The 25,236-nt window shown below is 45.3% G+C and overlaps 8 protein-coding genes across 8 annotated transcripts; 3 read left to right on the top strand and 5 right to left on the bottom strand.

Moving 5' to 3' along the window:
* Positions 1–646: 646 nt before the first annotated feature.
* LAJ45_00555 (uncharacterized protein) lies at positions 647–2,642 on the bottom strand (the record flags this gene model as incomplete). Its single annotated transcript, XM_046110156.1, has 6 exons — positions 647–758; positions 824–1,479; positions 1,537–1,825; positions 1,884–2,188; positions 2,249–2,316; positions 2,363–2,642. 6 exons carry the CDS (start codon positions 2,640–2,642, stop codon positions 647–649), a joined length of 1,710 nt encoding a protein of 569 aa, XP_045976849.1.
* A 1,643-nt stretch (positions 2,643–4,285) lies between these two features.
* LAJ45_00554 (uncharacterized protein) lies at positions 4,286–8,898 on the top strand (the record flags this gene model as incomplete). The annotated part of the gene is made up of 12 exons (XM_046110155.1): positions 4,286–4,450; positions 4,499–5,380; positions 5,455–5,589; positions 5,641–5,707; positions 5,755–6,236; positions 6,289–6,545; positions 6,595–6,934; positions 6,983–7,139; positions 7,199–7,749; positions 7,808–8,210; positions 8,264–8,563; positions 8,615–8,898. 12 exons carry the CDS (start codon positions 4,286–4,288, stop codon positions 8,896–8,898), a joined length of 4,023 nt encoding a protein of 1,340 aa, XP_045976848.1.
* Positions 8,899–10,126: 1,228 nt separating this feature from the next.
* LAJ45_00553 (uncharacterized protein) lies at positions 10,127–11,343 on the top strand (the record flags this gene model as incomplete). Its single annotated transcript, XM_046110154.1, has 4 exons — positions 10,127–10,179; positions 10,236–11,016; positions 11,082–11,195; positions 11,266–11,343. The coding sequence occupies 4 exons, from the start codon at positions 10,127–10,129 to the stop codon at positions 11,341–11,343; spliced, it is 1,026 nt and encodes a 341-aa protein (XP_045976847.1).
* Positions 11,344–12,488: 1,145 nt separating this feature from the next.
* LAJ45_00552 (uncharacterized protein) lies at positions 12,489–13,028 on the top strand (the record flags this gene model as incomplete). Its single annotated transcript, XM_046110153.1, has 1 exon — positions 12,489–13,028. One exon carries the CDS (start codon positions 12,489–12,491, stop codon positions 13,026–13,028), a length of 540 nt encoding a protein of 179 aa, XP_045976846.1.
* Positions 13,029–13,372: 344 nt separating this feature from the next.
* On the bottom strand, positions 13,373–14,258 carry LAJ45_00551 (uncharacterized protein; the record flags this gene model as incomplete). The annotated part of the gene is made up of 6 exons (XM_046110152.1): positions 13,373–13,390; positions 13,455–13,522; positions 13,575–13,595; positions 13,664–13,818; positions 13,885–14,140; positions 14,222–14,258. The coding sequence occupies 6 exons, from the start codon at positions 14,256–14,258 to the stop codon at positions 13,373–13,375; spliced, it is 555 nt and encodes a 184-aa protein (XP_045976845.1).
* A 985-nt stretch (positions 14,259–15,243) lies between these two features.
* LAJ45_00550 (uncharacterized protein) lies at positions 15,244–17,798 on the bottom strand (the record flags this gene model as incomplete). Its single annotated transcript, XM_046110151.1, has 7 exons — positions 15,244–15,398; positions 15,466–16,696; positions 16,749–17,053; positions 17,107–17,145; positions 17,211–17,426; positions 17,490–17,571; positions 17,640–17,798. 7 exons carry the CDS (start codon positions 17,796–17,798, stop codon positions 15,244–15,246), a joined length of 2,187 nt encoding a protein of 728 aa, XP_045976844.1.
* A 319-nt stretch (positions 17,799–18,117) lies between these two features.
* On the bottom strand, positions 18,118–21,881 carry LAJ45_00549 (uncharacterized protein; the record flags this gene model as incomplete). The annotated part of the gene is made up of 8 exons (XM_046110150.1): positions 18,118–18,392; positions 18,459–18,917; positions 18,968–19,541; positions 19,600–19,872; positions 19,927–20,972; positions 21,032–21,365; positions 21,414–21,716; positions 21,774–21,881. 8 exons carry the CDS (start codon positions 21,879–21,881, stop codon positions 18,118–18,120), a joined length of 3,372 nt encoding a protein of 1,123 aa, XP_045976843.1.
* Positions 21,882–22,401: 520 nt separating this feature from the next.
* On the bottom strand, positions 22,402–24,935 carry LAJ45_00548 (uncharacterized protein; the record flags this gene model as incomplete). The annotated part of the gene is made up of 2 exons (XM_046110149.1): positions 22,402–22,452; positions 22,515–24,935. The coding sequence occupies 2 exons, from the start codon at positions 24,933–24,935 to the stop codon at positions 22,402–22,404; spliced, it is 2,472 nt and encodes an 823-aa protein (XP_045976842.1).
* Positions 24,936–25,236: the final 301 nt, after the last annotated feature.

Here is a 25,236-nt window from a genome sequence, read left to right as displayed (position 1 = left end):
TTCTATTGACTGACAGGCACTGATGCCAAGTCTTCACAAAGAATCACTCGTTCTAATGGCTTGATTTTATGGACCTATATAGACCCGACCTTGCTGGATCCAACCGCGTCCGTGTAAATCTTTCGCAGGGCGCATTGTCGCTAGCAAACTCTACCCTTTGGTCGCAATCCTCGAATATTACTCCCCCCCCCTCCCACTTTCCCATGCCTTCAAGTTAGTCATAGCTTCACTGCTAGTGTTTTTGGCAAATTCACAAATTCACTTTTAAAACAACATTCATGGTAATCTCTAATGTTTGTTGTTGTACCGGGTAGGGGCTGTCGGTATCCAAGGTTAGGTAGGACATGTAACGTCGCTTTTAGATTAGTCTCGTACCCAAAACGCCAAAACAGACCTAACCCTGGCTTTTGAAGCAGAACCCTGAGAGCGGAATATAGGTTTAAAGGTTCCGAAACCACGTACTACGAAAATTAGGAATATGATCGTCATATACTGAGATGGCAGACATTGATACATGTAGATAAATGGGCTATCCTGGATCTTTGCTCACTAAGATGCATTAAGTAACTTTTTTTAAGCGAAAACTCCTAGTAATCTGCGCTCATATATATAAATACATGAATAGTAAAGGAATGAAATATACTGTTTAAAATTCGTCATCTGATTCATCATCGTAATCCAACATTTTGGACATATACGGCCCATCCAAAAAGTATCCGAGACCTGCGTAATACTTCCTGACACCCACACCGGAGATTCTGTTTAAACTAGTTGTCAGTACTTGTGTTGATCCCGTATTTCGGTGACAAAATATTTCACTTACACGCTGATCTTCTTGCTCCCGTGCTCTTCTCTTGCAATCCTCTCGGCCTCCTCCATCAACAATGTCCCATATCCCTGATGTTGGTACTTTTTCGGGTTCCTGCTATGTACAGGCACAGCAGAACCGTACACATGTAGTTCTCTTACAAGACTCGTCGGCTGTCCTGTAAGCTCTGGCCTAAAGGTTCTGTCCGAGCATTTTCTCAGCCTGAGAAGCCCGATTAATATATCCTGCTTTGGGTCCTCATAACTGAGAAAGGTTTCCCATCCTCCATTTGCTGTGTAGTCTCTCCTGATAAATTCGACTTGATCAGGTCGAACTTTATTCTTAATTTCCTGTATACCAACTTCTCGGGTTCTCACGTCACGACAGGTAGTGCCGAAGTCTTTCATTCTGCTCAAAGCCAGTTCGCGGAGATTTCCATTCTCGACACCGGATGTAACGAGAGGCATGGGGATATCGCGTTGCACTCGATAGATACGGGTCCATGGCGGTACTAAGGCTAAGATACGAGCTACGAGATCGATAAGAGCGTTGGGTGTGTAATTTTTGTATCGACCTGTTCGCCAGAGTTCATATAGGCCAGTTCCACGGATAACCAGTGTAGGGTAAATCTTCAACCCGTCCGTTCTAAAATCCGGGTTCTCAAAATATTCCTAGATACTCTTAAAACTAATCCGTTGAGTAAGAAGATAAGGGTCAGATGTAAATACCTGGAATTGGTAGAGATCTCTTTCCATGCCAACGTTAGGCAAATCGGGCATCATATGTGAGACAACCTTGTAACCGGCATCTTTGGCCAACCTAAAGGTCTCGCACACGGCCTTCACGGTATGGCCACGATTTGTATCTCGAGCGACATCTTCGTAGAGACTCTGGACACCGATTTCCAGTCTTGTGCAGCCGTATCGGAGCATGGAGCTCAAATGCTGATCCAGACAATAATCCGGCCTAGTCTCGATTGTGATTCCGACACATTTGGTTTGAGACTGCTCTCCTAATCTAAGCTAGTGTATTAGATAAGGAAAACCTAGAACCGAGGGAAATATCCCATACTCACTGCACAGCTTCGTCAACATTCTCTGCCGTATAACCAGACAAGGCATTGTGCAAACTTGCAATAAACCCATCCCGATAGCTTTCGGGAAGTGACATAAATGTTCCCCCCATGATTATATACTCAACCTTATCAACGCTATGTCCTAGTTGCCTCAGTTGGTCAACACGACCCCTAGCCTGCTCAAAAGGGTCGTAACGAGCACGAATGGCTCTCATTGATGTAGGTTCGTAACCAGTATACGATTGGGTACTGTATTCAAAGTCGGAATCCGGTCCCCCAGGGCAGTAAACACAAATATTTCCTGTCTATAAGAACGTAAGAATATAAATGACGATGAACAAAGACCTGCGGGGAGAATCACTAACGTAAGCGATGTGTGGGCACCTGTGTGGTTTGCACATAACTGCAACGACGGCTATTCCGGAGCTTGTACCTGAAACCATAAGTAAATCCTTCAAGTAGGTCTTAGGTAAACATACGAATCGGCTTCGCTATTAACTTTGGAACGATATATTTCTTATAGTGCTCTGGAATAGCTGCAATGATCGCCGTGAGTGGTGGAATCATCTTCAGCTTGTATTTCTTTGAAATTTGGCCTCTCAAGGCGTTTAGATTGACATCTTTCCCTCCATTGTCTTCCTCATGAAGCTGGATGAGATGGTGTGCGACGTCTGCGCACGCTTGCATGTATCGTTCGCGCTCCGGGGCAAGAGAAACACCCTTCTTATTTGGCTTCCCAGGAAGAGTTGAAAGAGTCATGGTCGCAGATGTATCGATATCAGCAGTGTTGCTGTAGGATGCAGGTCGGTTGGTGGGGTGGCGGGGGAAACTTTCTAGATGGACATATCTGCAGCCGCAATCATCTGATAAGATTTAAAGCATTGGATGAGCTAGCCTAATTAGAATAAGTTCGGCAGATCTCTATGTCATAGCACGGGTCGTAGCCAAGACGTAAAAGTTGGTTGGAGGGGCCCAAGGTTAAGAGTCACGGGCTATCAAGCTGGCCAGGCCGTTATTGGGATAATAACTTTTCTAACCGAATCATACTCCATGATTAGCACCAAGCCAGACTCTATGAAGTATCAAGTCAGTACAGTACCAAATTAGAACCTATGAAAACTCTAGGGTTCTTTCACTAGGTTACGCACTGGATAATCTAGGATCCATGCCAATATGAGAGTAGAATTGTCTTCATGTACTTGTACTCGCGCGGCCGAGTTTCGACTTACTCACGTGACGCTATTTAACAGGTTTTTTGCGTTACCCATAGGTCATGTGATTAAGTTGAAACTCGGCCGCGCAAGTAGGTCGTTCACTGTTTAATATATTTATAATGATTAGTCGAAGTACATATAAGACTAGAGCCCGAAACCTCTAAAAGATGGAAAGGAAAGGAAAGGAAAAATGTAAAATAATCATTTCCTTACCGCTTCACCTAGAGTCTGCTGAAGGTATGTACGAACTCTCAGCACGCTCTCTACGGGAAGGGGTAGTTGGGGGATAGCTATAAATGAAGACTACATGTACAGCCGCATTTGAAAAGTATTGGCACCTCCGAGCCAAGCTCACGAGGCAGTTCTTTCTGCTTTTCAACCCTCATATTCGAGACAATTGCCAGAGAGAGCTGCCATGACTCTATTGCGGTCATACCTATCAATAAGTTGAGTATGCGCGAGTGCCATGGATTTTGGTGGGCTACAATTCATGAACGACTCAATATAGTAGGGTGCCAGTACTTTTCGAATGCGGCTGTACATAGTAGAAACGTAAACTATGATCTATAATTCTACAACTACATCGTCTTTTATTCTTACTGGTACATCTAGGCCGCCCACCACCCTTCGCGATAGTAACACCAGCTGGCATGGTACTTGCACTTGCTGGATTTTTTATTGGGTCCGACTTTCGTTTTACTCCTGGTTGGAACTAGTGGGAAATGGCTTTGTAACGAGGTTTTCAGAGGGCTGTTGCTTCGTAAAAGAGTCGGACCCGATATACCGTGCACTAACACGAGCTGCACTGTGCTTCAGTAGCAATACCCGGGGTATTACTCTACATAATGATGCAGCATTGGAAAGAGTGAGGCGAAACGTCTTATGAGCGGCCTACTCTAGCCTTGGGAGGAGCGAAGTGAGGAGTCCCATAAGCAGCCTAGCAATAATGATGACTCAGCGGTTCCTGGAGTTTTAGTCGGCGTCGCTAGTACATAAATGTGCATGTACCTACAGCTAGTATTCTACATATTCTACAGGGGCTCTGTGCTCTCATTGCAACGAAATTCTAGATACTTTGCCGCCAGGCTTCTCGTCTCGCCTCACTTCTTACCCAACCATCGAACCTTACTAGCTCTACCCCAGAAAAAAAATCCCGGATCTCGTTCGAAACGCGAATTTCCTCACAAGATGGGAGACTCCCGCTCTCATTCCCGTCGACGGAGTGGACATGAAGGTAGATCGATGGAGAATGGTCGAGCTCAAGACACTCACGGAAGACCTGGGCTTTACCGCAGAGACTCAAATGTCAGCAATGCAAGCTTTTACAGCGAGGTTGAAATGGCACAAGATGAAGTATTACCCCTGCTTACCTTTCGTGTTACTCAGTCCTAATATATCTAGGTATTTGCTGGTCCTACCTCTGAAAGTCTTGCATCGAGCGTATCCTCCTTCCAGCACCGCCGCCGTTCGAGAGCGGATTCAAATGTCAGCTACTCTTTCTACCAGCCGGAACGCGGTGATGACCAAGAGAGTCTTTGGGAGGACGAAAGAGATGGTAGTGTGTTTCTGAATGACGACGAATACACGTCAGATGTTGACAGAGATATTGAGGAGATTGCACCGCTACGACGAATGTCCTCGTATCGTTCAGTCACAGCTGAAGACCCTTTACTTGAACATAGGGATTCTTCAGCATTCCACCGCGATTCCCTCAGAACAACACAGAAAATCTACATTGTTACAGAAGATCTAACCATTGTAGTTGCTGGATTTACTACAAGTCGATTGGGATATGTGCTATACTTGGTTATATCAACAATCACTCTAGGTATCGGCTGGCTTTTACTACGGTGGATCCCTCGCTGGCGTATACGGCTGGTAGGGAAACCATCGACAATCCGAGAATGTGATTGGGTTGTTGTTGAAAATCAATGGAACGAACTAAGCGTCCAAAATATTCACATACGCCGTTACGGTCAGTCCCTCTCTACGATCTTTGGGGTCCATGAGAAGTCTTCTGCCATACCGTTTAATCCAGATGAGGATGATGATCCAGTGATCAACTCTCTTCGTTGTTTGGATTATCGTTATATCAGGTTTATTTATCACCCATTACAGGACAAATTCATGCTTAATAATAGCTGGAAGGATCCAAACTGGGTCGATGTAAGGGCTGTTCGGTCTGGTATTGATGGTGATGAGAAAGAGCAGCGGAATTTGGTTTTTGGGTCAAATGTTATAGATATAGAAGAAAAAACTGTTATGCAACTTTTGTTGGACGAGGTTCGTCGGCCTTGCTTGAGTTGAGAGGCCTTGTGATTTGAGGGTGTAAAAACTGATGAACAAATCTTCTTCAGGCCTTCCATCCCTTTTACGTTTTTCAAATTGCTAGTTTGGTTCTCTGGTCAATTGATGATTACTACTATTACGCCGCCTGTATATTTCTCATCTCGGCCTTCAGTATCACCAGCACCCTGCTCGAAACAAAATCGGTGAGTTTTTTTCGAGAATGGGTTTTACCCCACGCATTACTTATTTTGCAGACTATGCATAGGTTACGCGAGATATCTCGCTTTGTATGTGATGTTCGTGTGTTGAGAAACGGATTTTGTAAGTCTTGATAGTCCATATTCATCGCCTCTTACTTATTCCTCTAGGGCGCTATGTCTCTTCAGAGGACCTGGTTCCCGGTGATGTTTACGAAATCACCGATCCTTCACTATCTTTATTTCCATGCGACAGTATACTTCTTGCAGGTGATGCCATTGTGAATGAGAGCATGTTGACCGGTGAATCTGTACCCGTCTCCAAGGTTCCCTGTACAAATGAGTCGCTTGGGTTATTAGATCTAGCATCATCCTCAATTCGCCCTGAGGTAGCCCGTCATTTTTTGTTTTGTGGGACAAAGATTGTACGGGCCCGGAGACCCCAGGATGGGGCTGAAGAAGAAGCTGTGGGTCTTGCATTAGTTGTCAGAACGGGATTCAATACGACTAAAGGTGCCCTGGTTCGTTCGATGCTTTTCCCAAAGCCTTCAGGATTCAAGTTTTATCGCGACTCATTCTACTACATTGCGGTGATGGGTTTGATTGCCGCTTGTGGGTTCGTGGTATCTTTTATAAATTTCGTTCATCTCGGCGTAAGTAGAGGCGTAATTTCAGTCTAAGTCACAATATGCTAATAGTAAATAGCTTGCATGGCACTTGGTAGTTGTCAGGGCTTTGGATCTCATCACTATTGTGGTTCCTCCTGCGTTACCAGCTACACTTAGTATCGGGACAAACTTTGCACTTTCACGACTGAGAAAGAAGAAGATTTTTTGCATCAGCCCACAGAGGGTCAACGTTGGCGGAAAATTAGATGTCGTATGTTTCGATAAAACTGGGACCTTAACAGAAGATGGGTTGGACGTACTTGGCGTACGTGTTGTTGACAAACATAATAATACGTACGATCTATCATCCATTACGAGTAATATTAATACTTATAATTTCCAGTTTCTCTGAACTTTTGAAGGATGCGCCGTCTCTTCTTCCTGGGCCATTCGAGCGTGATCCCACGGCGGATCTCAAAACCCATGAAGGAGTTCTTTACACCATGACAACCTGTCATTCGTTAAGGCTTGTGGACGACGAGCTTCTCGGAGATCCTCTTGATTTAAAGATGTTTGAATTCACAGGGTGGTCCTTTCAAGAGGGAGAAGGTAAAAAACGCGGCGCAGATGAGGGTAATGGGCATGATAGCACAGCCTTTGGGATTTCGCCCCCAGTAGTTCGACCACCGCATGGAAGGGAGATAAGTGCTGGTGGCGAATTCCACGACGAATTGACCGGCCAGGTAAACTCGCCGCCAACAACCATAACTTTCTAGGCTAATTTATTGAAGAATTCACCATTGGAGCTAGGAATATTCAAACAATTCGAATTTGTTTCACAGCTGCGTCGTACTAGTGTTGTTGTTAAACAATTCCGGGCTTCCGGTGGTAACGTTTACCTTAAAGGTGCCCCAGAATGCATGAAAGAGATATGTCGCCCCGAGAGCTGTCAGTAATCAAATCCTTTATCTGACATTGTTTTCTGTGTATTAATTGACCTTCTATAGTTCCACCTGATTACGAGGAGCTTTTATCATTCTATACACATCGCGGATACCGTGTTATAGCGTGTGCTACTAAACACATTGAAAATCTTAGCTGGATAAAGGCCCAAAAGATGAAGCGAACAGATGCTGAGAAAGACCTTGATTTTGTTGGGTTCATCATTTTCGAGAATAAGCTAAAGCCTCAGACCACGGGGGTTATCGAAGAGTTGAGAGAGGCAATTATCCGCAAGGTTATGTGCACTGGTGACAATATTTTAACAGCTATTAGCGTTGCGAGGGAGTGCAATCTAGTAGATAAGGAGACACATATATTCGTCCCGCATTTCATCGAGGGAGATGCACGAGATCCGCACGGGAGGTTACGATGGGAGAGCGTCGATAACAGGATCTATACACTTGATGAGCACACACTTATGCCTTCACCTCTATCAACAGACCAAGACGTCTCTGGTCCATACCAGATCAGTAACTTCCGAGGTTATTCGTTAGCGGTCAGCGGCGAGGTCTTCAGATGGGTTATTGACTACGCCCCGCAAGAAGTCCTCCATCGCGTGAGTTTTTGAATTACCATGATTCAGATGAGATTGAAATATTCTAACTTATAAATAGATGCTTGTGCGTGGACAAGTATTTGCACGTATGTCACCAGATGAAAAACACGAACTCGTTGAGAAGCTTCAAAGTATCGACTATTGTGTTGGATTCTGTGGTGATGGAGCAAATGATTGTGGTGCATTAAAGGCTGCAGATGTTGGGATCTCTCTGTCTGAGGCCGAAGCATCTGTTGCAGCTCCTTTTACAAGCAGAGTTTTTGATATCTCCTGCGTTCCTGAGGTCATTAGAGAGGGGAGAGCGGCGTTGGTTACAAGCTTCAGTTGTTTCAAATACATGAGTTTGTATTCTGCTATTCAGTTTACATCCGTCAGTATTCTTTACAAGTCTGCTTCTAATCTTGGCGATTTCCAATTTTTGTTTATTGATCTTTTTTTGATTCTTCCTATCGCTGTCTTTAGTAAGTTGAACCGTCCTTGTATCTTTTTCGTTGCTAACTATTATGAACCACAGTGGGATGGAGCGGACCTTATCCTGTACTTTGTCCTAAAAGACCAACAGCGAGTCTTGTGTCTAGAAAGGTTCTCACACCTCTGCTGGGCCAGATTGCTCTAGCATTCTTACTGCAATTTATTTGCTTTAAGGTTGTTAAGAGGCAAAGTTGGTATATACCTCCGGTAATTGATGATGATAAATCAAACATCATCAACTCGGAGAATACCACTCTTTTCCTAGTATCATGTTATCAGTATATCTTCGCAGGTATCATCCTTAGTGTCGGGCCACCATTCCGTCAACGAATACAAAACAACCGTAAGTTCGATCTCGTCCAAAACATGTTAGCCATCTTCTAATTCTTTACAGTTCCCTTCGTCCTCACCGTAACAATAACAGCTCTATTCGCTACCTACCTTCTTGTAAACCCAGTAGATTGGCTTTCAAGGTTGATGCAGCTCACCGAAACGGCAACGTCGTTCAAGTTCTTCTTAGTCGGCATTGCAGCAGCAGGTTTTGTGGCATCATACTTCTTAGAACATTATGTTCTCCCACAACTTGCTAGGGCCATCGGAAAGGTCAAGTTAACGCTGAGCCCTAAGAGTAAAAAGAGGAAGTTATACAAACTCCTTGAACAGGAAATGCGTATTTGAGGAATATTTTCTGTACTTAAAGAACTTAAGGGGGCAAGTTAGATTGTCTTTTAAATATTTCTCTTCGTTATTGGTATTATATCTGTGCCTGTATTTGTTTGGTACTTTTGACTTGGTTCGGGCTTTGGCAGTATTAGAATTACATAAGTTATGGGCAAGGAAAATTTGTTGTTAGATGATGAAATAAACAAGTACTAGTAGTTAGGTAATAGTCCAGGCGTAGGGTTTAACAGGCATACAATACGTACATGTATATACATGTATCTTTCCTAACTTTAGTCCGAGTTCAAGCCACAGGTCTATGATAGAGCATATACATGTAATTCGCCTTAACTCTTGTGAGTCTTGTGCCAAGACTCAATCATCAGCCCCTTGTAAATCCGGGGTGCCGGAAAGTGATGCAACGTTTGACCTAGCAACGCGGAAAGGCACTCAGAATTTCAATTTTTAACACAACACAATGCTTGAACAAGATAGATATTTTAGTCATATGCACGATACATGAGTCTCTAGAATAGAGTCTGCATTTTTTCAGGTCATTGATTTGGGGTTTTTAGCCTGCAAAAGAACAACTTGTGACAAGAGACAGTAATAAAAGGAGAAGCAATGGCTATTCATATTAACTCTTACTATAACTAGGATCTCTAGCTTCTAAATTACTATATTGGCTCTAGATTCTGTTAGCTAGTTTGGTTGTTGAGGAATATGGACTATTTGATCGTTGCATCACTTTCCGGCACCCCCGGGTACATGTACTGCTGTCAACTAGCTCCGATTCTCGACTTTCCTGGTAAAGATTGTGTGACTCCTGAGACTTCAGATGCAGATACTCAACAACGATGTTAAACTTTACGGTCTGCTCGGAATAGTCTCGCCCCGGGGTGAATCCTCGTACATTATGTACGAGCCTAATTATACCTACATGTATCTAATAAGGCGGATAGGACGGTTTGAGTCGGAAAGATAGGCCTAATGGGAATCATGATCGTTCTGTAAAATTGTTAACGTCATCGGACCCTGGGATCGAAGGTCCATATACCCCCCTGCATGTGAGTGTAACCTTGTGAACATGCTATATGTATACGTAGGACTATATATACTTGTATTTAAATCAAATGTTCCATGTCGTGAAGTGAATAAAAATATTACATCTTTAAAAAAAAAAAAAAAAAAAAAAACCAATTCGTTGTACTCACACAAAGGACCTATACACCAACAACCTTCAATAATGGCTACTGAATGGCTTCTAGATAATGGCTACTTGCCAGAGCTAGTAATCAGGCATGTACAATCTATCAGACACATGTAGCTACTCATTAACTGATTATCTTTTACAGAAAGGGTATCCGCATTGAGCTTAAAGATCGACTCAATAGTATTGCCGGTGGATCCCTTGAGGAAGCTTCTTCTGCAAAGATGGCACTTATCGACTCTCTACGCTCCCGCACAATTGCCGAAAACGTTGAGATTGCAAACAAGGAGCACTACGAAGTAGACACTATGGTCTTTGAACATACCCTTGGAAAACGGATGAAGTACTCCGCGTGTTACTACCCCACCCTTTCAACGACCCTAGATGAAGCCGAGATTTTCATGCTCGAAAAATATGTTGAACGTGCTCAATTGTCGAATGGACAATCAATCCTCGATCTAGGATGTGGGTGGGGGTCATGTTCACTTTACTTCGCAAAAAGATTCCCTGGATCCGAGGTTACTGGGCTTTCAAATAGCCGGACCCAGAAAGAATATATCGACGCCGAAGCGAAGAGGCAAGGAATCATGAATTTGACTATCGTCACAGCAAATGTGGCTACTCATGAATTCGACCCAGCTTCTTTCGACAGAGTAGTCTCCATTGAGATGTTTGAACACATGAAGAACTATGAAAAGCTCATGGGGAAAGTAAATCGATGGCTGAAGTCTCTCGGAAAGCTTTTTGTGCATATATTTGCTCATAGGGAGTTTCCGTATGAGTATGGGAGTGATGGCTGGATGGGAAAGTACTTCTTTAATAATGGAAATATGCCTTCGGCAGACCTACTTCTCTACTTTCAACGGGATTTGAAGATTGAAAATCAGTGGTATGTGAATGGCAACCATTATGCCAGGACCTGCGAAGTATGTCCTCGTCCTTTCATCCAATAACTAGATTAATTTTTGAAACTTACATTGGTTAATTATAGGACTGGTTGAAGAACTTAAACAAAAGCAAGAGCTTGGTGTTGCCATCCTTGGCAAAGACATACGGAGCGGGTGAGGAATATAAATGGTTCTACCGCTGGCAGGTCTTTTACCTGGTAAGTATTAATAGTAGTCTAATATACTTCTAAGCGGTAGAGACAACGTTTACTGACTAATTGCCTCCAGGCATGTGCCGAATTATTCGCATGGCAAGGGGGTGACACATGGGGTGTCTACCATTATTTGTTCATAAAATCGGCTTAATACCTTCATTTTTTTGTTGATACTAACAAGGCGCTACGGTTTATGGTTCTATATGTTGCAGGCCCCGTGATTCACAAGGTTCTTTGTACACTCTTTTTACGAATGTTATGTCACGTTTAGTTGCAATTCTTTGCAATCTATATACATTGTATGTATGATGAGGTTCTAGTACGGTTCCTGTGTCGAGCATGGAATATCAGCATAGGTCGGACTCGAGGGCAATTGTTATAAATATAAATACCTTAATGCTCCACATTGTGTCACATTTAGTGATCCCAAGGGTGCTTGAGTCCTAGAAGAACAGCCTGTAGACGAAGTTAGTACTACACTCAATGTCAAATTTGATATCAAGTGGAATTTACCCCATCTTTCTTTGCACGGTACCTAAAAGACGTTCATTACGTTAGCGCTTCAGGCAACCTTATCCGCAAATACCCCGCCTCGAACCAACCCAGCCGAATCGTGGATTTTTGAGCTCTTACATCAACCAGAACCACATAGAGGCTCCCAGGAGCTTTGCTGAGATCGCATAGAGAGGGCGAACTGGGTGGATATGGATCGGGTGGTGAGCTCCTCCGGGACCGGCCATTTTTGATGTTATATGTCGCTAGCCTTTTTCGAAAAGCTTCATAGTCACTCGGTCAGCCGGTCATCGCATGTGGGATGGGTAAAATATAACTTACCAGGGGTATAAGGACTCGAGTATTATGGAGGTTCACGCTGTAATTCACTAGGTCTGCGGTTGAGGTTGACGCCAAGCACAATCGCGAATTGAAGGTTACCCTGAAGCTACTAGATAGATCTTGCGGGGCCAGCTATCTAGCTAGATCTCTGATTCGGGATCCCTGCACGGTTGATAGCCATATCTAAGGCATAAGGGCCTGGGCGGGAGCTCGAGACCAATGATTTACCAGATCTCCAGATTACTTACCTAGAGTATTTTCATACGAAAACAATCGACGCTCTGACTCAGAAGGTAAGACCATATTGACACGTATGTACCATAGGAACCTCTCTGGCCAGCTTAGATGGTACACGCATAGCCAAGGTGCTTGGAATACAATTTGTATAAGTATCTAATCACCCCCGTTTACGGTTTACGGGATTTTAAGCTTCATTTACGCCCGTGGAGAAGAACACAAGCAATGCCATTACTACAACTTCCTAACGAACTCCTCCTCGTTATCTCCAGGGGCCTTAAGCCTAATAACCTCAATTCATTTCTCCAAACAAACCACCGTCTTGCAAGTCTCCTCACCCCACTTCTTCATAGGATCGCAATCGAGGAAAGAGAACTCTCCTGGGCAGTTCGGGGCGGATATGCGCCGTTAGTTAAGCTATTATTAGAGAACGGGAAAGACACCGAATGCTTCCTTATGGGATCTCTGATTCACTGGGCGGCGCTCTACGGTCATCGAGCGGTAATTGAGCAGCTATTGGATATGGGCTTTGATATCTCTCAAAAAGATCAAAGTGGAGAAAGTGCTCTTTTCTGGGCTGTTAAGTCTGGGCGGGAAGAAACTGTTTCATTCCTCCTGGAGAGAGGGGCAGATATCAATGAAAAAGGCAGATTGGGTTCAAGTTTGCTTCGAGTTGCGACAGATAACGGGTGTAAAGAGTTGGCACGGTTACTGGTTGCTAGGGGTGCGGATACCAAGGATTTGTTCTTGGGACCACGGGAATAATTAGAACTTGTTGACTTAATCTCTAGATTCTATCTAAATATAATTTAAAGAGTCTATTGAATCGACTATCAAGGGAGGTAGTTCAATCCTTGGGCGTGTGTCCTAGGCCACAAATTCGAAAATCCAGCTTACTAGCATAATCTACCATTTAAGATTGCCCAGGAAAGCGAACAAGATGCGCGCACAAGAAAAAGCCGCACGAAGAAGTAAAAGCCGCAATGTCCAGGGGGTGCATCAAAGTCTAGCTTCCCCGTTAACTCCAATGCAAATCCGGTTTGTTCCAGTGATCGCGCCAATCCGTAATACAAATTAATAGCAAGGCATTTTTATCGTTTGATCCAATATTAATCCTGTATGGTTCTCTGTACAGATTAAATGAATTAGTTGCGGCTTCGGGAGGACTTGATGAACGTATGCTGTACTCACAATAAATCCGTCTAACCCCATCTCGAAAAGTTCCACAGCAACACCTTCTCCGCCATGATGTTCAACCGCTGAGAGAATATTAGCAACTTATTGGTAGGGTTGACCTTTGAGGTAACTTACGAGAAAGAGGGTTCTTGACAACTATATATGTTCGCCAACTAATTATCTAATCTGCGCACGCAACAGCACATTCTTGCAGGAGAACGAACCGAATTCAACGTAAAGATTCACGTATATCTGATGCAACACGACCCGAAGGTTGTTCATCTTCACGTCTGTCAGCAATACGAACTTGAGGTTTGTTGGTGTTTCATAGTAATGAAGCTTGTAGGCGCCCGTTCGATATGATATAAAAGAATCCTCACTAGCTACCATCCAAAGTGATCAGTACTGGTTGATGGGAGGGCTCGAGAGAACTTAAATAACTAACGGTCCTGAGAGCTTCCGCACCATATTCCGTAGCGAGAATACGACTCCAAATATCAATTTCGCATCATCCTGGACGCTTAGCCGTCCACCGGGCCGGCTTGGGTTCGTATCGTTGCTGCGCAACAGGGTAGAGCCAGCAGATGAACGCTTGCCATCCCCCGTGAGAGAAGCTGGCGAGTCTGTCCCTGAAGGGCCAGCAGAAGACGTAGGCCGAAACTTATCCTGTTGGTGCCATTGTTTAATGTAGATACACTCGCCTATAACAGAATAGATTTGCGGTCAGTAGCGCTCGAAGCTTGAAAGGATAAAGACAGTTTGAGCAGGTTCTTGTGACTCACAGTGTCGGTCGAATATGTAGAAGGAGTAGATTGTCATAGTAGCCTTAAACTTCTCGTGATGATGTTGAGGGGGGAGGAGCTGTAACTCAAATGCTTGCTTCCCCTAGCCCTAGTCCTGGTCATATGTAGCATAGCCAAGCCTACCATCACCTGATCTTCACGGCGCAAATCATAGAAAATCACTCGCGATACAACAATGCTTAATCACTGGTAACTCACCGCAAGGGACATTTGATATTAATCGGACGAAAGACCAATAGTATCTTAATTTACGAGTACAGGTAATCATGAGAACCAGAGTAGATTATAAAATGTCTAATACACGCTACATCGGTAACTCAAGTACTACCAATGAGTGCCATTACTAGTAAAAACCACTGGAAGGTTGAGTATCCCTTAAGCTGTCGATGCTGACCCCCCTAGAACAAAGGAATTAGATTTGTATGAGGGATCTATTATTTGATAAGAGGGATAACGGCATCTGTTAAACAGCTTAAGGAATAACAACAAGCCTAAATTGTCGTTAACTATAACAAATCTGAACTAACAATTTACTAGAAACCTACAAGAAGGCTTTCGCTGCTGCCTCGGATTTCTTCTCTCTCCCTAAATGTAGGATTGTGGAATAAGAGAATAGCCCCTAGGTCGGATTATGCGGAGATGCTTGCGTTGTTTGATTTTGCAGAGGCAGACAAGCTGTTAGATTGTATATAATTAAGGATATGTTCAAAATATATACAGCCATAGTTCATTGTACGATTAAACTCCTAAATCTCTGTATAGCTGTATTGGCAACACCAAACATTGATTAGAGAAGGCGATGCGGACACCCATTGGGACCAAACCAGATTGGGAGCGGCGGCAGGAGACTCAGGTGATTCCTTATCGGTGCAATTGCAAATGGGTGTGTTTGTGAATTGTTTGATCAGACAAAAAGATTGTTTTAGAACGAGATACAAGACTTTGATCGTATTAGACCTCTACCCATTTTTTATTTATTCACGACCATATCTTTGATCTATCTAAATAGAGTTGACAGCCCTCCTCTCATCTCTAAGTTTGCAAATCTTCTCTAAAGCCTCTTCAACTGGGATGAGTTCTCCCTTGGCTTGGGTCTCCGGGTCGTCTCTGTTTCTGATGTTTACTGTCCTCGTGTCTCTTTCCGTGGCGCCGACAACTATTTTTAATAGATAATTATTAGTCCTTTGAAATCTAATAAAAGGTGATTATTGAAGAGGACATACCGAAGATGAAGTTATACTGCTGAAGTTGTCCAGTTCTAATCTTCTTTGCCATTGTGTTCGGACCAACATCAATATCCACATGCATAAGCTTAGCTCTGAACAATGACTGGAGCTCTACGACGTAATCGTTCGCAGCAGCCATAACAGGGATAATGAGGATTTGCCTTGGGCTCAACCAGAAAGGCCACTTCCCTGCAAAGTGCTCAGTCAAAATAGCAATGAAACGCTCAACACTTCCGAAGATAGCCCTATGGATCATGACGGGCCTCTTGTAGTGCGAAACTTCTTCATTGCCCGCCTCATCTTTAGCTTTGACAACCTCGCCGGTGTTGTACTCAAGCTTGAACCTCTGCGGGAGCTGGAAGTCGAGTTGAATTGTGGCACATTGATGGTCACGGCGAAGAGCATCAGAGATGGTAATGTCAATTTTCGGGCCGTAGAAAGCACCATCACCAGGGTTAAGTTCCCATTGTCCCCCACCAGCAGCAGTGAACTCCTGAAGAGCGGTTTTTAACTGGTTTTCCGCCATATCCCAAGTCGCGATATCACCAACGAACTTCTCTGGACGAGTGGAAAGTTTCAGCTTGAAAGTAAAACCAAGCAGTCCGTAGACATGCTTCAGGAAATCAAAGAGCCCGTGAATCTCCTGCCCAACCTGATCCTCGGTACAGAATATGTGGGTATCATCCTGCTGGAATCTTCTCACCCTGGTCAATCCGGTAAGGGCGCCAGAGAACTCATTACGGTGAATAACTCCAAAATCCGCAACCCGCCATGGGAGTTCACGGTAACTCCTCTCGCGGTGTCCAAACAACAAACAATGCCCGGGACAGTTCATAGGCTTGAGACCAAACTTGTCCTTCTCAACCTCAAATGTGAACATGTTCTCCTGATAGTTCTGCCAATGTCCACTGGTTTCCCAGAGCTTCGAGTTATACATATTTGGGGTAATTACTTCCTCATAGCCGCGCTTCCAGTACTCCGAACGGAGAAATTCGACCAAGGTGTTATAGATTCTTGTACCATGAGGAAGGAAGAAGCATGACCCAGGGGAGAGTTCGTGGAAGAAGAAGAGCTCCTGTTCTTTTCCAATCTTGCGATGGTCGCGCTTGGCCGCCTCCTCTAACATCTTCTTGTGCTCATCCATCTGCTTCTTATCTGGAAAACTGATACCGTAAATACGTTGTAATGAGTCATTCGCAGCATCGCCGAGGAAGTAAGACGATGAATTCTATATAAACTTGTGAGAATGTGGATATAAGCAACCCCCATGTAAGACTTACCTTCATAACCTGAAAGGTCTTTATCCTACCGGTGTGTGGAACATGGGGCCCAACACACAGATCAATCAAAGGTCCACACCTGTAAATAGTGGTACTAGTACCATCCGGAACCTTTGACCCGATCAAGACCTGCTTGTACTTGTTGTGCTTGAACATTTCAAGTAAGTTTTCTTTTGAAACTACCAAACGCTCGAATGGCTGTTTCTCTTTGATAGCCTTCTGCGCAATGGTTTCTAGTGGCTTGTAATCCGCAGCAGTGACAGCCTCGCCTTCGCCGAGTCCCATCTCGTAGAAGAAACCGTCGTCTGTGGGGGGCCAAGACAAAGATGGCATCCAAACCTGCGCTCGGCAGCCTCACCGAGGACATGGGCAGAGGAGTGCCAGAAGACGCGCTTTCCTATTGTAATAAATTAGTTTTTTTATATCATGATATGGCGAGTTACAGGTTAGGGACAAACAAACCTTCTGGGTTTTCAAAGTCAAGCAATTCTAAAGAACATGATTTCTCCAGTGGTCTTTCAATATCCCACAATTGGCCATCAACTCTAGAAATCACAGTCTTCTCGAAAAGGCTCTTGGCTATGTTTCGTGCGATTTCTGCAGGGGTGGTTTCCCATGATTTTCCCACGATGACGGAGCCGTCAGGCAAAGTAACCGTGATCTCCTCACGGGGTTTTGCTATAGAAAAAGCGAGGTCAGAGGACAAATGAAACGTAAACAACATAAGATGTGAACTCATACCAGCAATTTCAGCGTCGTATTCGGCCTTGAGCTTCTCAAAAAGCTGGATTCTATGGGGAATGAATTCCGGCGCAGGTTCGAGCTATAAGAGAGGGGGTAGGTGGTCAGCAATATCTATGAAGTCGAATTTCCAAAAAGTTGGCGTCAAACCTCCAATGGTGTAGCGTCGACAGCACCCTTCGCTGCAGCCTTCTTTGCCTTCTTTTCGCCTTTAGGTTTGACGCTCGTAGGTTTAGCCTCAGGGGCCGCGGCCTCTCCCCCAAGAGTAACATTCTTGATGCCCTCGACGAGCTCAGCTGCTTTATCCATGATGTCTGTTTTGCCTATCAGGAGATGAGTACAAAATTGTGGGAGCGGGGTTGTTTTTGTTATTCAGATGTTTCCTATCCGAAACGCGGGGTGTCTTGGCAACCTTTATCTGAGTCATGGTTCATCACACGGAATTGTTGCACCTTGGAGATCGAATTTAGGCACAACTAGTGGAAAGCCCAATAATCACATCATATCGGGATCCATTGATCTATTAACAATCCGTATACCATCTAACATTACTCCAATTGGGTACTGACTAACTAATTGCGCTCACATTCCAGACCAGATCAGTACAACACCTAGCCCTATCTTAAATTTACAATACGCTATATCTTGAGCTGGCAGGCGCCCTATTCTCGCTATCTACGGCGGCAAGGGTTCCATCTGCAAGCAGCCTCTTAAGTTCTCTCATAGCATTTGTCACCACAAGTTCGGTATCACCTTCCACAAGGATATACAATTTCGGATCTTGACCAGGCTGGGGTGTCTTTCCGGCTGGATAATAAGAACCTTTAGTCGTGATGGATGTTCCAGTTGCTTCCAAAACTTTGGCAATATTGGTCCTATTGGTAACTGCCCATCTTGCTTTTTCTATTTATTCAATTAGCGGATTCCAACGGGCCTGGAAGGATAAAATAATAAGAATTATAAACTTACGGGGAAAGTCATTAATTTCTAAAGTGGCGTGGTATGCTCCGGCATCGGGCCCCTTATTATCGATAGGGACACCAGTACGAAGCTGTCCGGTCTTATTAAGACGAGAATGGATTGCTGATGTAGCCTGTTTAACGCGGTCTAGGGCATCTGTGCCCGAAGCTGGGCTGTGAGTAGCAGTAGATCGTTTAATGACGACGATCTTGGCATCAAGTGGGCCTCCTACTCCAAGCTCCTGCGCCTTCTTTGTAGCCGTGACAGACGTCGCCGCCTTTGAAACAACATCTTCAGGATCAACAGCGGCAGTGTCTTCAACTACTTCGTCACCATCTTCCGCTGCGAATTGCTTCCTTTCTCTTCTTCTAGCCAAGTCGCGTTCCTGGTCGAGGCGCTCCAAGCCTTTCCCTCCAAATCCTGATCCACTAGCTTTTTCTTTTCCAGCTTTGACCTTCTCATTAAACGCTAAAATAAGGTTAGCAATTGTACAAGATAAATATTTGATAGAATAATACCATCAACGAGCTTCTGTACTGGCTCCGGTACTTTCTGCCCGCTTTGTTTCAGTGCCTTCGAGATATCTACTGCGTATCTATCCTGGTCTTCAGTAATGAATGTCACGGCAGTCCCTAGCATCCCTGCCCTCCCTGTTCTTCCGACTCTGTGCACATAATCCTCCATGTGATTTGGGCAATCATAGTTTACCACCAACTTCAACTGTTTCACATCAAGACCTCTCGCAGCAACTGAAGTGGCAACAAGAACTGGTACAACACCATTCTTGAAATCAATGATTGTTGAGTCTCTATCGATTTGGTCTTTCCCTCCGTGAATAGACATGCATGGGTATCCACGGCGCATCAGGTCACGAAGCAAAGTGTCAGCTGATTCCTGGCGATCCACAAAAATCAAAGTACGTGCATCGTCATCGGTATCATATAGTTCACCGAGCAACTCAAGTAAACGATGGAATTTTGTATCGTCATTTCGAATCTCGACAATTTGGGTGACCTCAGAGGCAACAGTCGAACGCGCACCAACTGTGATTTCCACGGGGCGTTGTAGGATCTTTCGGGCCAAGGCTTCCATCTGTGCTGTGTTAAAAATATCTGCTTATTTGATTGTAAACCGGGGATGGGGCACTTACCTGGCGGGGGAATGTTGCAGAGAAGAGCACAGTTTGTCTATCGGGACGGATATTACTGATCACCTTCATAACTTGGGGTTCGAAACCCATATCGAACATTCGATCAGCTTCATCGAGGACAATATATGTGACTCGTTTTAGGTTTGTAACACGGCCCGAGTTTGCGGCAAGAAGATCAATCATTCTGCCAGGCGTGCACACAATTATTTCTGCTCCACGTTTAAGGTCGGCAATCTGATCTTTAATAGGTGAACCACCATAGGCACATACAGCCTATTAAAAGTCAGCAATAAACTCAAGATAATGAATGTGTCCTGGTTAGCTTACTCTTAAATTCAAAGCCTTTAAAAACGGCTTGCATTCCTTGAAAATTTGCACAGCTAGCTCTCGCGTTGGTGTCATAATCAGTGAAATCGGTCCTTCCTGAGATTCAATCGGTCTCTGGTCTTTGATATGCCTAAACATGGGCAATAAAAATGCTATGGTCTTCCCTGAGCCAGTCTTTGCGACGCCAATAACATTCCTTCCCGACATGATTGCCGGAATAGCCTGCGCCTGAATACTCGTTGGTTTATCATAGCCAAGTTGCTGAATGACTCCTAGACTTTGACTTGGTAGTCCACACTGACTCCATTTCTGCACTGGTTTTGGACAGTCCTGTCCCCGAATCTTGATCGCATCTAGTTCAAGACGTAGCTCATCGACCTCTTGTTCTGTCAATTCTGCCAAATCGGCTGGCTCGACATAAAAGTTTTTACGGAATGGTTCATAATTGACCTTGGAATGATCAATTGCTGGGAGTTCCTTCTTCTTTTTCATCTTTGCTGCCATCGCCAGAATATCATCTGGGTCTGCCTCCGCCGAAACCAAATCTATAGCATCGTCATCGAACAAAGTTCCATCTTGGCTTGCAGGTGCTTTAGCATCGTTCGTCTTTTTCTCTGCAGTGGCCATTGAGGTACCAATTCCGGCCATGAATGCATCAAGCGGGTCAGCCTCTTCATCCTCTTCGATTGGAGCTTGTTCCGCTATAGCGGCTGCCTTTACTTCCTGGTCCAATTGCATTGCTTCTGCAGATTCCGCTTCGATGCGCTCACTTCGCTGGGCAGCGGCGGCCCTTGCAGCGGCAGCAGCTTCCTCCTCAGTGGTATCCTGCATTTCGGTGTCATTGTCTACATCTTCTGCACCTACACCATCTGTTCCAGCATCAGGAATGGGCGAGGGCAAACGTTCAAGCTTCTTCCTAGAAGACTCCTCATCACCGAAGGCTAGCGCCCGTTTGCCCTTTTGGGGCGCGACTTTCTTAGTAGCTGCGCCAAAGCCAAAGGTGGATACCGGGCGGTTCGTTGGTAGTGCAGAGCCATTTATAGTGCCTATATATACTGTTAACCGTGCCCTACCGCAAAATTCAAGGAATAGAGAGTTGACATACCAATAGACGAGCTGATGGCAACTAGTGAATCTTTGTCAGCTTTTGGACGGGCAGCGGAAGAGGTGGAGGCGGAAGTTGAGGATGTGGGTGTCGCAGCAACCTTAGGAAACGCAGCTATCTTCACAGACGCTGAAGAGGTGACAGTGGCAGGCACAGCAACAGGAACAACCTCAGCAGGCACAGGCTGTCTTTCCAATGAAGACAAGATGGCAGCAGGAGATGCATTTTTTTTCGCCTCTTCCTCCTCGGCCCTTTTGCGCTTCCAAGCTTCAAGACGCTCTTTACGCTGTCGAATCTTCTCTTCGTCGCTCATTACAGCCGGCGGGGGTGTAGGCTGTCCGGAGTCAGTATAATCATTATCATCGCGTAAGAACATTCTCACCTCTTTTGCTCTTGAAGGCCTCCTAGGGTCTTCATCCCGATCTCCCCGTCTCGTATCTCTCTCTCTTTCCCTCCTTAGACGTTCCCTACTGGTATCTCTGCTCCTTGAACGTTTCCTCTCCCTGTCTCTCAACCTTGGGGACCTATCTCTCCTATCCCATTCATCTCTATCTCTCGCACTAACGCCCCTAGCCCTCTCTTCCCTCGCATCGTAATAATCGTCGCCTCTCCTCCGGCGGTCAATACTCCTATCTCTTCTTCTATCGCGGTCCCGTTCTCGGTCCCTGTAATCCCGGTCTCGTCTCTGTGCTCCAGTATCAATCTCACTGCGTCCGCCAACATGCGGTTGCTGGGGGCGTACCTCACGACTGCGACTTCTGACGCGCCCGCCTCGGGGTTCGTAGCGGTCGTCGCCTCGCCTGGTTCGTTTTGAGTCGGGTGAACGTGAACGTGAACCGTAGTGCGTCATATTTGCGGACGGGAAATGTTTGTGGTTGGTGGTTTGCTGGTGAGAAATGTGAAAGTCTCAGGATACCTATGTGTTAGGTTACCTATGGGTGATGTTGAGAATGTTGCCTTTGGAGACCTCTCTTGATTTCTGCCAAGAATGCATGACTCATCTTTATTAGGGTCGGATGCAAGTGATCTTGGCAGGTAGCTACCTGGTCAAGCATTTAGACAATTGAGATTCTATAATTTACACTGTTAGATTCGAGGAGAAATGAGAGTATGATCATACTGTGGACATATACACATTCCTTTTCCCATGCTTGCCTTTTAACCCCATCGAACTCCGTCCAGAGTCAATACATCCTATGAAATAGCAACGAGAATAATTGAAAATGAAACATAAACAATGCCGCAAACGAACGCTGATAGTAAACCCAATGATCCCATATTTATAGATAAGGAAAGAAAGAAAGAACCCCAGGACATTCCTACCAAAATACAGATCCGTTTAAACAAATGAGAAAGAAGAAATATAGACTTTAACAAAGCAACACCGCATCTTCCTCTTCACATTCCTCAGACAGAGATGCCTAAGCAGACCGTTAACAACTAAACCGCAGTATTAAATAAATGAGGAGGAATAAAAACTTACCATATCTGCGGCTAAATCTCTATCCCATACATTACTAGCTCTCCTCGCAGCCTCCTCCTTAGTAGATAATGACTCCCCATTATTTACGTTATTCACAGAACCCTCGTTTTCAACACTTACGCCGGGATTCCCAACCATTGCAACAGGCGAGGGGCTTCTTGACTCTGAGCTCCTATAATCGCCCTTGCTACTGGCCGCTAATGGAACACCTGGTGAGCTCGGCGGCGAAGATAGCAAATTATCCTGGGCGAATATTCTAGTCGTCGAATCATCGCCCGTGAGTAATGATGTCTCTGGTGCTGAATTATATGTATCCACTTCCTGTTTATAGTTCTCTGTTTCGTTTTCGAGCTGAAATGTAGCAGAAGCAACAGAACTAGAAAAAATCTCGACCTTAATATCCTGTATTGGGGGGGTGATTTCCGTGTGTTCAGGCTGCCATGACTGGTTGTAGGGAGACATGTTTGAAACTATGGCCGCTGGTAAAGGCGAGAACCGGTCTAGAGGTGTATTCCGTATGGCATCCGGTAAAGGTGGGTGAGGGGGAGAGGCTGGTAAGGGCCGAGAAGGGGGGGTGACTGGCAAAGCCTGTGGTGGTGGAGATGATTTGAAAGATAGGTCCTGTACAGACTGCGACAAAGACGGAGGAGGAGGAGGGGTCACTGGTAAAGCCTGTATCGGCGGTGAAGAGTAGAAGGGTGTGATAGAACGCTCCACAGATGGTGAAGACAATGGATACTCCATGTTTTCTCCCAACACATCTGTCGACTGTTCTGTTGCATCTAAAGGTTCTCTAACTGCCTGGCTGCCTATGGCAAAGAAATCGCCTACATACTCTTTCAGTCGACCATCCATGTTCATCTGGCCGGGTAGAGGGGGGTCTTCTTCTGTGTCTTCTTCCTCCCCTTGTCCTTCCTGGAAGGCCGCAACCTCGGACTGGTCTTGTATACTCTCTACCTCCTCCATTTCTCCTGTCAATACACGCTCCCAATCGCCCAGTAGCGTCCTGATAAGCCATGGATGTCTTAGCATGGACATTACCGTGCCTCGTCGACTAACCCCTACTTCCATCATTGCCATCAGGAACTTTACCAGCCCAGAATCTTCAGTCTCGGTCTCCAGAAACTGTTTCAACATCCCGGTCTTTTCCTCGGGTCTCCTTTTACGGTTCCCGGGCCCACGCTTCTTCTTGGCAGGAAGTAGCGAAATCTCACTATATATATCCTGCCAGTACATTCCATGCTGGTACTCCCTCACACTTCCGACCAGCTCTACCACTCTCCCCACCATACTCTCCCTCCCTTCTATTACCCCTCTTAAAAGCTCTCCACCCTCTATCCCGTTCCCGACTACAATTCCGTCAAGTAGCATTTCCACTGCAATGACCCCAGCGCTCCATACATCCATAACCCTACTCAATGGCCCGGCACCCAGCAGTATTTCCGGTGCCCGATAGCATGCGCTCTGTACCCCAAAATCATCGAGATATGCCGCTCGATCTTCTAGTCTAATGGTATTACCCAGATCAATGAGCTTTATCCGATTCGATTCTGGCAAGAATAGTATATTCGCAGGTGTCAGATCTGCATGTATTAGGTTGTGTGTATGTAGTGATAGCAGGCCTGATAGCAACTGTAACATTATTTTTGCAAGCACCAAGTGACGCCCCGGACATGCCAGGTGCGGATGCCCGCATCCGCACAGCGGCAACGCTACAGGCCGCCCAGAGTCAAGAGGCTCAATTACTAAGTGGAAATGATGTGATTCGTCAAAAAAGGAAGTAATTGGAGATATCACATGCCGCGGTGATTCTCCATTACTATGCAGGAACTCTAGTAACGAGTATTCGTTCTCGCCTATGGAGCTTAGAGGCTGCTTCATGCGCTTTATGGCGACAAGTGGTCGAGGATTATCCGGTGGTTCGGGCTCAGTCGGAGTGATCTCTGCGAGGTAGGTAGTGCTAAAGTTCCCATGGCCGAGGATGCGGAGGATGCGGTAGTCTGCTATGAGTGTATCGGGGCGGAGATATAGTTCCTCCTGCAGCTCTTCATCAAGCTCCTGCAGCTGTTCCAGTCGGCCATCGTCTTCTTCTGTTCCCTGCTCATCATCGTCTATTTCCTCCTTCAGAGTCTCCTCGACTTCGGGCAATGGCGACGGGAGCCTATACGACGAATTGATAGTTGAGTTCACGGTGGAGGCGCATGGCGAGTTCCCCTCTGCCCCTCTCTCCTGCGACAGGTACTGAATCGAGTCCATTATACCTCTCCTCCGCTTCCCCGTAGGCTCCACGAGCGCTGATTTCCTCTTTTTCCTTGCTTTCCGCTGTGGCGCACAACTGTCTATTGTGTTGAAGGAGCTCATTGTGTCGTTTTCTTTGTCCGATCCCTCTCTGGGCGCAGTCGTCGTACCGGGTATGTTCATGGTGCGTGCCGAGGCGCGGGGGGGGGGTGGTGGTTGGAACCGTCACAAGGTGGTTGTCGTGAGCGCGTTTACTCACTGACAGGCAGACTGGGGAATGAGGCGATGCTCTGAGACAGCAACTATGTGCAACCTAGGGCTAAGTGAACGGAATGCCCATTTTCACAATTCATATCGTTCCAAGCTAAGACAGAGGACATCTAATGAAAGAGACTAGAATACAAAGGGAACTGGCATCTCAGAGTCGCGTAAAGTGCTTGATACGTGTGTGTCACGTGATTGTATTTGATAGACGCAAAAACGA

This window comes from Morchella importuna, assembly GCF_003444635.1.
Source record: "Morchella importuna strain M04M26 chromosome Unknown Morimp01GS001, whole genome shotgun sequence".
Taxonomy (NCBI): domain Eukaryota; kingdom Fungi; phylum Ascomycota; class Pezizomycetes; order Pezizales; family Morchellaceae; genus Morchella; species Morchella importuna.
This window is presented reverse-complemented; position numbering and strand designations above follow the sequence as displayed.